Below are 12,071 nucleotides of genomic sequence, written 5' to 3'. Positions count from 1 at the left end.
TTACATTACATTTATGTAAGGTTGGAAGAGTAAGATATTTGTCTGTGTCTCACATGTTACAGTCTTCTACATCATGTATGAGGAATGGGAACCTCACCACCAGCACCATGAAGGGCCGTATTTTCTCAGGCGGAAGCTCTAAGGCGATATATGGCAATCGTGGGTTTAAAGCCACCCCACCACTTTCTTCCTTACACCCACCCACATACAAACATGCACTCACAGACCCGTCTGCGTGTCTATCTATCTATCTATCTATCTATCTATCTATCTATCTATCTGTCTATCTATCTATCCATTCATCCATCTATCCATTACCTCTTCTCTCTTTCTTTTTCCCCCTTTTTCATTTTCTCTCTTCCTCTCTTCCTCTTCTTCCTCTTCCTCTTCTGCTCTCCCTCTCTCTTTCTCACCTTCCCCTTTCTGGTGTGCCACTCTGAAAATCACTTCCAGTGCAATGATTAGGGTGCAAAATACCTCCAAATGGTTGGAATGGAGCTTTTTTTTAAAAAAAAGAAATCATAAATGCTTTTTTTTGGGGGGGGGGAATTCGGTGGCAATGGTGATGGTGGGGAGACATTGCTGTGTGTGGGGAGAAAACAGTTAGCCCAGGGGATAACAACCTCCAAATCTATCATCTGGATGATATAGTTGTCAGTTCAGTCCGTGAAACGTGGAATGTTAGTTTCAATTGTATGACAGCTTCAGTCTCATAGATCCTATAGGCCTATTCCCCTGAACAAATCCCAGCTATAGGACCACCACTCTCCCAATTGATAAGTAGTGGTGAAGCTGGCACAAACCACAGCATAGGATACCATCCGTGTGCACATTACCATACTGTGAGGACCTGAGGCCTTTTTTTTCAACCACGTCATGATCCTTTTATGGTCACCAGGTCAGGTGCTTTGGTCAGTGTCTCTCCTCACACTGCCACTTTTAGGCTCTCACCCACAACCCTCTGTTGGTGTATTGTGATTAGGGATGGTGGAGAATTCCGCCACAGACTCCAGTGAGGCAGGATTCTAGAGAATCCGCCCCCCCAGAGTCCGTGGCGGAACGGAAGAATTACCTCCAGTTCCCTGCGGAATCCTCTTCAGCTGGATCCTCCGGGTCCAGATTGCCAGCGATACGGCCATCATCATAGAATAGTAGGGTTGGAAGGGGCCTACAAGGCCATACAAGGTCATGCCGTATCGCTGGCTGAAGGGACTGACTGCAGTTGCAAATGGTGTCCAGGACATCCTTTGCGGCCGTAGAGGCCTTAGTTTAAGGTAAATGCAGCCATAAATGGCTGCATTTACCTTAAACTAAGGCCGTTACGGCCGCAAATGGCATACTTGACGCTGTAATGGCCTTAGTTTAAGGTAAATGCAGCTATAAATGGCTGCATTTACCTTAAACTAAGGCCATGACGGCCGCAAATGGCGTCCTTGATGCCATTCGCATCCGTGCTTTTCATTAACATGATAGGCTACACAAATATTTGTGAGTTCCAGTGACATTGTGAGTTGCAATGACAATCTTGTCAAGAGAACTTTGGCCTCATTAGATGTCACATAAAATAAGCATAGTGAAGACATCCCAAGGACATACTTTGGGCAGCACTGTGTAGGCAAATAGTTTTCTGTGCAGGAAAATAGCACCAGGGCAGCAGTGAATAGTCCTCCCCTCCTCCAAAGCCTCCAAATCAGGTGGGAAGTGAAGTCCGCTTATGCATGCTGCCATAATCCTGAGATCCGTGTCAGCAGAAATGGGTGCCGAGGGCAGGTACTACCTCTTGGCTGGCTGGGGCTGGGAGCAGGATCAACATCGTTGTGAGAGGACCTTCCCCTTTACCAGTCCTCTGAGCCCAGTTCCCCTCCCTTGCCCCATCCATTTGTACAGGTCCCATTTTATATTACTACCACAGCAAAGACTGAGAGTCAGTGTGGTGCAGTGGTTAGAGCACTGGACAATATTCAAATCTGTACTCAACCATACATTCCACTGTATGACCTTCCACTGTATGACCATTGTATGACACCATCTCTTAGTTTAACCTTTCTCTCAGGGTTATTATCAGGACAAAAGGAGACTGGGAGGGAGAATAATGCAATTTGAGCATTCTCAAGGAAGGGTAGGAAATTATTATTATGACCTATATAATAGTTATATAATAACTATTAATAGTTATATGAAGAAAGGAAGAAAGGTTCCTCCTGTGCAAGCACCTGGTCATTACTGACCCCTAGAGGGACTCCACTTACGCCGACATTTTCATGGCAGACTATAGCGGGGTGGTTTGCCATTGCTTTCCCCAGTCGTGACTACCTTTCCCCTCAGCAAGCTGGGTACTCATTTTACCGACCTCGGAAGGATGGAAGGCTGAGTTGACCTGAGCTGGCTACCCGAGACCCAGCTTCCGCTAGGATCGAGCTCAGGTCATGGGGAGAGTTTCAGTTGCAATAAATATATTATTGTGTTAGTCATATAATAAATAATAATAGTAATAAACTTTCATAGCACCTTCTTGAGTAACAAATGGTCAGCCACCTCTTTAGGAGGATAGGGGGGAAAAAAACCCACACTCAAGTGAGATATAAGAGAGTAGATGCAATCTTGGCTTTTCCTAGACTTCTCCTCCATATGCCATAATTCTGTGTCACTTTAATTAGGCTTCTTTTTTTTCCTGGTGTCTGTTGTGCATAGGGATGGGTGAGAAATTTGTTGCATTCACTATTTATTTATTTATTTATTTATTTATTTATTGCATTTTTATACTGCCCAATAGCTGAAGCGCCACGGATCTCGGGGAGGCTGAATGCCAGCGCATTCGGCCCCCCGAAATCGGTGGCGGAATGGCCTGCCACCCCCCCGCAACCCCCCCGGGACGGGACTTACCTGGGGCGGATCTTCCTGGCGGCGGTGGCAGCGGCGGTTTGGCGGCGGCGTGGCGGCAGCCGGTATTCCGACCAGCCGCCGGCACCGCCATTTCCAGGTTTAAAAAAAAAAAAACGTGATAGGCTACATAAAGATTTATGTAGCCTATCATGGCTAGATTTTAAAAAAACACCGTGATAGGCTACGTAAATCTTTACGTAGCCTATCACGGCTGACTTAAAAAAACAACAACAACGTGTGTACGCAAATGGCGGCGCCCATGGCTGCTGCCAATTGCGTTCCTTATTTTGGCACGTCTTAGTCTACGTAAACATTTACGTAGACTAAGACGACAAAAATAAGGGGAACGCAAATAGCGTAGATGCTACGCTATTTGCATTCCCCTTATTTTTGCCGTCTTAGTCTACGTAAATGTTTACGTAGACTAAGACGTGCCAAAATAAGGAACGCAAATGGCGGCGCCCATGGGTGCCGCCATTTGCATACGCGCGTTTGTTGGTTTTTTTAATCAGCCGTGATAGGCTACATAAACATTTACGTAGCCTATCACGGCTGACTGCAGGGACGCAAACACATTTGCATCCCTGCTAGCCAGTGGCCGGATGTCCGGCTGCTGGCGGAGCTGGCCGGCGGCTCCGCAGAATTGTTGCGGAGCACAGCTGGCCGGCCAGGATTCTGGGGGGGGAGGAATGGAGCGTCTCCCCCCCCCGGCAAGGATTCCGGGGGGAGGGACGGAACGCCTCCCCCCGCACCATCAGCATAATCTCCGAAAGGTAAGTGATTTTCGTACATCCCTAATTCTTATGTGCCTGAAAACTAAAAGTCTTACCTAATATTATCAAAAGGAAAGGCTAGAAAGTTAATGTACTTTCTGTACGCCTCTCTTGCTAAGCCCTACTAATTCTTGTGAGAGCAAATCTCTAGGAACTGAAAGGAGATATTAATAAATCTCCCTCATGTCTTGACAAATGCTTACTGCCATCAGAGATCCAAGACAGCTTCCATAAAATGGCATGGATATCTGGACAGATGCACAGTCATCTAACATCAGTGGAGTAGATAGTGGACGTGAAGTTGGGATAAACCTGTGAAGAAGAAGAAATACTACGTGACTTAAATCTTTTCATCTCAGGTCTTTCTCAATTGTTCTCGGAAACTAGGCTATGAAAATATCCTCCTGGCCCCCTTTCCTCCCCGTCATATTTTCTCTTCCACATATAGTCATTGTTTGCTGCAGTTCCCTCTACCTAGATGAACCTGGCATAAGTCAGAGTACTTCTGTTTGTGAGTTCATTTTCTGGATGCTGGAATGTTTTCTGGAATTTTCGCACAAAAAATAGAATTTCCAGTGCCAACACGCATGAAGGAAATATGTCAAGTATCTCCAGCACAGATCCATCATCAACATGAAGAGCTGCCACTGAAATTTCATTCTAAAGGGCATTTGACATTCATCTGGACAGTTGTCACCTGGTAAGATATTTGAAACATTTGAAGGGGAGTAATTCTAAGGGATGCATTAGGAGTTTTGATAAGATTATTCAAATTTCTCATGGGTGTGCAGGTGGAATGAGTGATATGCGCATCTCTAAGAAATACTGTCTAAAAAGGTGAATATATACATTGTTATTCTGGTGCTTTGATATCACATTACTGAATACCTTACTGTGTCCCATATCAATGCTGGAAAAGTATAGATATCCTTCTTTACCTTTTGAACCAGCATGGTCTTCATATCACATAGAATTTGAAATGTTATCTTTCTCTTCCACTTATTTCTTTGGTGTGCCAGGCACAAGTGGGGATGGACAGATCCACCTGTGCCCGGTTTTGCTGGGTGCTTGCCGAGCTGCTGCCTCTGCCTGCCCCTACTTGCCATGCCACCTGAGTCACATTAGCCCTCAGTGAGCACCCAGGAAGCTCTGCAGGGCCACCCATCCTCTTAGCAAGCTGCCATTCTGTGTAAAATAGCAGCACAATGTTTTCCGGAAATGTAATATGACATAAATGGTGACTGTGAAGGAACCATTTATGCAACATTACAAGCGTGAATGGGCAATTCAAACCTGCAACATTGTGTAAATGGCCCTTTTCTGGATGAAATTTATGCAACATTACATATCTGGAAAACCCCAAGCAGCCATTTTTATGCAAAATGGCAGCTCACTAAGGGGACAGGTAGCTGCCAGGCGTGAATGGATTGCAAGGGCGCTCAGCAAGTGTGTCCAGTGAGTGGCACTGACTCAGGAAATATTCTTGTCGATACACAGACTAGCCCTGCTGATGAGTAGTAAAGCATGCTGTCCTCCTTTCCAGATTAACAACCTTTGGACTTGCTTGAGAAGAGTTTGCCATGCATACAAATGTCCATGGAGTGATCTCCTTCACTCAGGGAGGGATGCTGCTAAACTAGTGACAGGGTTCAACACAACATGCTAACCCACCATGGGTTATTGTGCTGTCTGAATACAGCACATTTTCCACAGGCTGGGTTGTTGCGTTGTCTGAATGGAGGAAGAACAGGGGGCTATAATTTCATCTATTGTCAATTGGAAAGATACGTTTTCCTCTGAGATTTAACATGTTTTTTGTAAGCATACTAAAAATTGAGCAATGTTCTCTTGCTTCTTGCCCCCCACCCCTTTGAAATGATAAATCGCAAATTAGATAGATAGATAATTAGATAGATGATAGATAAATGATAGATGATTAGATAGATAGATAGATAGATAGATAGATAGATAGATAGATAGATAGAAGGTAAAGGTGTCCCCAACCAGTCATGTCCGACTCTAGGGTGCGGTGCTCATCCCCGTTTCTAAGCCGAAGAGCCAGCGCTGTCCGAAGATGCTTCCGTGGTCATGTGGCTGGCATGACTGAACACCGAGGTGCACGGAACGCTGTTACCTTTCCCGCCGAGGCGGTACCTATTTATCTACTTGCAATTTCTTGCTTTCGAACTGCTAGGTTGGCAGAAGCTGGGACTGAAGACGGGAGCTCACTCCGTCACGCAGCACTCGGGTCTCGAACTGCTGACCTGCCGACCTTCCAGTCTGCAGTTCAGCGTCTTAACCACTAAGCCACCACGGCCCCCAGATAAATAGATAGATAGATAGGACCTAAAATAAAATATTATAAAATTATATAAACGGTACTATCAAAAATAAAGAAAACATTCTCACAAATAGGACCAACACTACTACTGGTGCTACAACAACTATTACGGCAACTACTGTTACTAATGCCAGCTTAAACTCAATATTTTAAGCACTAAAGCTCCATCAGTTGCAATATTAAGCCCTCATTCTAACAAGTGTCTCTTTGCTTGCTTCCATCAGCAGCATGCTTCTTAAGGAGCAACATATCATGAATGACTCCTTTCTGTCAGAGTTTCTTCTCTTGGAATTTTCAACAGTTCGGGGACTGCAGATTCTGTACTTCAGTGGATTCCTTGTTTTCTATGTGGCAGCAGTTGCGGGAAGTGTTCTCATCATCTCTGCAGTTGTCTCTGACCACCGCTTACACACCCCCATGTACTTCTTTCTGATGAACTTGGCCATACAGGATGTGGGACAAGTTTCAGTCATTTTCCCCAAAGCCATGGCCAATTCACTCTTCAATTCCAGACATATTTCTTATTCTGGATGTGTTGCTCAAGTCCTCCTGTTTCTCTTGTTTTTGATCTCTGATTTCTTTCTTCTCACGGTCATGGCATATGATCGGTATGTTGCCATTTGCCATCCATTACAATATGAGATGATGATGAATAAGCAAGCCTGCATTCAGATGGTTACTGCTGTATGGATCAGCAGCACTCTCTGTGCTGTGTTACACACCGGAGGCACCTTTGCACCCCGCTTTTGCTCCAACATCGTCAATCAGTTTTTCTGTGAAATCCCAGAGTTACTTAAGCTGGCCTGCTCTGACTTGTACATATTTGAAATGGGAGTTATTTCTTTAAGCTGCATCATTGTGTTAGGCTGCTTTATTTTCATTGTTGTGACTTACGTGCACATCTTCACGGCAGTGCTGAGAATCCCCTCTGTGCAGGGAAGACAAAAAGCTTTCTCAACTTGCCTTCCCCACCTCATTGTTGTCTCCATATTTGTATCCATTGGATGCTTTGCTTACCTGAAGCCCACCTCTAATTCCACCCCAGTGCTGGATTTGGCATTTACTATGATATATTCAATGGTCCCCCCCTTGATGAATCCTCTAATCTACAGCATGAGAAACAAGGAGATAAAACATGCTCTGTTGAAGCTATTGCATTTGATCTTCTATTCTATGCATACCTTCTCCAATCTTGTTCCACAAAGGTGATGTTTTTGCATAAATCAAAGCCAAAGTGCATGTTACTTTAAAGATATAGCTGGGAAATATGCCTTAATTAATCTAGTGAAAGGCAGGGAGCTCAGTATGGATCCGAACCACTGAGCAGGGGATTGGACTTGATGGTCTTGTTGGCCCCTTCCCACCCTACTGTTCTATGATTCTATATTGAGCAAGGCTTCAAACAAGAGCAGGGCTTCAAACTAGATTAAGCAGATCCATGTCTGTATACCAGATAAATAGACATTTATCTCTAACGATCCTCTGCAGCTGTAGTTCTGATCCAGATTGAGCGACCCATGCCTGTGATTTAGATTGCCAGTTAATGATCTATTTGCATTAATGGATCAGTATTTGCCAATTTAAATTGCACACTTGGGGCATACATATCAGAACGAAAGTGGGGGGAAAGGGTTAACGTCCCCCCTCCATTCATTGATAGGCTCGCTGTCCAAATTACCCCACACACTTAGATTGGTGTAAAAAAAGGGAAAGTAATGTAATGTGTTTGGGTCTCAGTGATATAGTACAGGGGCAACTTTTCTCAGAATTCATTTTATATTTTTTCTTGTGCAAGTGTAAGATCAATGGCACCCTTTACTGACCACATGGGGGAGCTGCAATGAGATGTGCAAATCAGCAAAACACAGGTTCACTGAAGTTCCCTGAATTCCTGTCAAACCTCATTCTATCTCAAGTCTATATCATATTTTTTTTCCTTTTTGCATTAAAATCTGTACATCTTTATGCACCCCCCCAATGCATCAATTCTGTGGATTTTTAAATGCACCTTCTTCTCCCTTTGATTAAAGAGTGTCTGTGCTCATTTTTCAAAAGTACAAATTTCTTCATGCACAGTTTTCAAATGTCCACATATTGTTGAACATATTTTTTTGGTCTGTGATTGATATTGCAGGCTCAGAAATGTCCGGACTTGGACCAAAGACAGTTTCTGAGTCTTTCTTTGGTCTGAAAGATGCAAAATGGGTAAATGCTTTTTCAAAACCTAACTGAAATGAATTTCTCATACATCCCTAGAATTGCATCCTTTTTTATTCTACACCATTGGAAATATTTACTTGAATACTACAAGCATTTGGGCCGGCCAGTCCCATGAGCCTTTTACCCATAGGGGTAAGGCTCAGGGATTTTTTTTTTTAAAAAAACCCTATTTTTGTGGCATTTGTTTAGATGGCATTTCAAAGAGTAACATAACAAACAAGGAAATAAAGGTCATGGCAAAAGAAGAATTCAGAGACTGGATTTCATGCATTACTGGCCTGAATCGTATAACTATTATGCAAGTATAATGGAAGACATATGTAAGGACTGAGGTAGCTCTCCATAAAAATGCAATGCTACTTTATGTCACTGGCCACTTAAGAAAAGCTCTTGCTATTTATTTTACTAATTAGGTAAGGCAATGTATAAAATTATTCTGAAAAATTGCACCAATTTTATGTCAGTAGTAAATATTGCTCTTTCTAAATTCTCATTATGATGTTAGAGCCTTTGGTGGATGTACTATGTGCTTGCAATTCCTCAACAAGGTAGTTTGTGGGTGCCTTAAATGATATTGTCATCCCCCAGGACCTCTTCTGTGCTTTCCAACTATTTTAGCATTGTTATTTTTTGTCTAACAAGGAATGTCTAGTATATTGCTGAATGGCAGCTTGAAACCCTAATCTAGTTCTGCAGTTCCACTATACCACACCGCCACCTAGTTGTGTAATGGAACATAGAAAAAGTAAGAGAAAGAACCCCTCCCGGGGGGGGGGGGATATGTGTAAAGGAGCCTATCTTAATCTGATCAAGAGGGTTGCTGGAAACAGGTGTCTCAATAAAGTGGTGGGTTAAAAGCTTCATGTAGAAAAACCCTTGATTTCCATCATAGTGTCTACCTCGGGGTGAAGGAATGTTGAGAAATTGGCCACAGATCTTGGAGACAGAAAACAATCATGTGGGAGAGCAGGACCTTGAAGTACATGTTCATCGTGCATAAGGAGGGGCAAATGGGCAATGTTCAAGTTCACCAAGATTTTCCAGACATCAACTCACTGCTTATCTCTCCTTGATTTGTGGTTGCTCTTGTGATTGCTATTCATTGTCCATGAACAAGAAAATAGTGTGAAATCATCAACAATTATCGAATGTGAAAGTTACACAAACAATTCTGAAATTTGTGCAAATTTCCAAGATTGCCCAAATTTTCCCCATATCCTATGCTGTGTGTAGGGGTGTACTTACCTTGTTCTGCTGGGGCCATCTGCAGTGGAAGGGAGGTGCTCCATCCCACCCCTGGAATCCTCCCCGGCTGGCTCTGCTCCGAGGCAACTCCGCGGAGCTGCTGGCCAGGGCCACTCACAGCCGGACCTCCGTCTGCTGCTGGGCGGTGGCTGCAAATGGCAGCTGCTGTAGTGGCCGCCATATGTGTCCCTGCTGCAGCCATGATAGGCTACGTATATATTTATGTAGCCTATCATGGCAAAAGGCAGGAATGCAAATGATGGCCGCTACACCATTTGTGTCCCTGCGTTAGCCATGATAGGCTACGTATATATTTACGTAGCCTATCACGGCAAAAGACAGGGGCACAAATGTGGCCACAGTCCAGCAGCAGCTGGAAGACCACGTGGAACTGCCGCTGCCACCACCGGAGCCACCGCTGGAGCCGCTGCTGCTGCCAGGTAGGCTCCATCCCAGGAAAATTCTGTGGGGTGGCATGGAGGATTGCCCCATTCCACCATGGACTCCGGCGGGGGGGCAGATTCTAAAGAATCCAGCCTCACTGGAGTCCGTGGTGGAATTCTCCAACATCCCTAACTGTGTGAGATTTAAACCATGTGTATTTTGAGAAAGTTGCACATTCTTCAAGTACACATTTTGTAAATGTGAAAGGCAAGTTCAGGTACTTTAGGGATGTACGAAAGTCCCTCCCCCAAAAATTCTCCCCGGCCGGCTCCACTCTGCAGCGACTCCGTGGAGCCGCTGGCCAGGGCTGCCTGCAGCCGGACATCCAGCCACTGGGCAGCCTGCACAGGTATGCAAATGGTGGCTATTTGCGTTGCCCTTATTTTCGCCGTAGTCTATGTAAACATTGACGTAGACTACAGCAACTAAATAAGGAACGCGAATGGCGGCTCCCTATGGGGGCCGCCATTCGCGTACGCGCTTTTTTTTTTTAAAAGTCACCCGTGATAGGCTACGTGACGATTCACGTAGCCTATCACGGCTGACTTTCCAGATCTAGCCATGATAGGCTACGTGAATCGTCACGTAGCCTATCAGGGGACGTTTTTTTTTTTTTTTAACTTTCGTGTTCGCAGCCAGGCGAGGCGGGAAGCCTCCTCCCCGGCCTGAATTTCAGCCGGGCGAGGCGGGAAGCCTCCCCCCCCCGGCCTGAATTTCGGCCGGGCGAGGTGGGAAGCCTCCCCCCCCGGCCTGAACTTCGCGGGGGGAGCAGCGAAGCGCTCCCCCCCACCGCGAAAAAGCTGCGAGAAAAGGTAAGTGACTTTCGTTCACCCCTAAGCCTATCACGGCAAAAAAAAAAGGGAAAGCAAATGGCAGCCGTCGTAGCCGCCGCCATTTGCGTTCCCTTTTTTTATTTTTGCCGTGATAGGCTGCGTAAATACTAGGGATGGCGGAGAATTTCTCCCCGAAACTTCGGGGGGCCGAGCGCCAACGTGTTCGGCCCCCCGAACAAGTTTCGGGGAGAAATCCTCCGCCCCCCCGCCCCCCGCCCCCCCCCGGGACGGGACTTACCTTCCCTGAATGTCCCTCCCGGCGGCGGGTCCGGCTGGCGGTTCGGTGGGTGTTCGAGCGGGGCGGGAGCGGCAGCCGGTCTTTCGACCGGCTGCCACCCCCGCCATTGCAATGAAAGAAAAAAAAAAAACGTCCCCTGATAGGCTACGTGACGATTCACGTAGCCTATCACGGCAAGATTTGCAAAGTCAGCCGTGATAGGCTACGTGAATCGTCACGTAGCCTATCACGGGTGACTTAAAAAAAAAAAAAAGTGTGTACGGATAATGGCGGCCCCCATAGGGAGCCGCCATTCCCCTTCCTTATTTGGTCGCTGTAGTCTACGTCAATGTTTACATAGACTACGGCGAAAATAAGGGCAACGCTATTTGCGTTGCCCTTATTTTTGCCGTAGTCTACGTAAACATTGACGTAGACTACAGCAACTAAATAAGGAACGCGAATGGCGGCTCCCTATGGGGGCCGCCATTCGCGTACGCGCTTTTTTTTTTTTTTTAAAGTCACCCGTGATAGGCTACGTGACAATTCATGTAGCCTATCACGGCTGACTTTCCAGATCTAGCCGTGATAGGCTACGTGAATCGTCACGTAGCCTATCAGGGGACTTTTTTTTTTTTTTTTTTTACTTTCGTGTTCGCGGCTGGGCGAGGCGGGAAGCCTCCTCCCCGGCCTGAATTTCGGCCGGGTGAGGCGGGAAGCCTCCCCCCCGGCCTGAATTTCGGCCGGGCGAGGCGGGAAGCCTCCCCCCCCGGCCTGAACTTCGCAGGGGGAGCAGCGAAGCGCTCCCCCCCACCGCAAAAAAGCTGCGAGAAAAGGTAAGTGACTTTCGTTCACCCCTAGTAAATACTTATGCAGCCTATCATGGCCTCCGCAGGGACCCAAATGGTGGCCCTGCCTTAGCCGTGATAGGATACATAAGTATTTACATAGCCTATTGCTGCTATAATGAAGAAGTGAATGGCGGCTGCAGACACAGCTGCCATTCGCAAAGCAGCACAAATGGCAGCAGGTAAGTGCTCTGTTTCACATGCTTTTCACGGGCTTTAGGGGGGGGAGCTTCATTCCACCATAGATTTTGGGGGGCCGAATGCACT

General features: G+C 46.0%; 1 protein-coding gene across 1 annotated transcript; it reads left to right on the top strand.

Moving 5' to 3' along the window:
- Positions 1-6,225: 6,225 nt before the first annotated feature.
- LOC146341589 (olfactory receptor 14A16-like) lies at positions 6,226-7,206 on the top strand. Its single transcript, XM_084807558.1, has one exon. It carries the CDS (start codon positions 6,226-6,228, stop codon positions 7,204-7,206), a length of 981 nt encoding a protein of 326 aa, XP_084663684.1.
- The last annotated feature ends 4,865 nt before the right edge of the window (positions 7,207-12,071 follow it).

Source organism: Heloderma suspectum, chromosome 6 (genome assembly GCF_057233095.1).
Source record: "Heloderma suspectum isolate Gila_16-S chromosome 6, 16-S_ref, whole genome shotgun sequence".
Taxonomy (NCBI): domain Eukaryota; kingdom Metazoa; phylum Chordata; class Lepidosauria; order Squamata; family Helodermatidae; genus Heloderma; species Heloderma suspectum.
The sequence above is the reverse complement of the archived record's forward strand: the minus strand, read 5'-3'. Positions and strand labels throughout refer to the sequence as shown.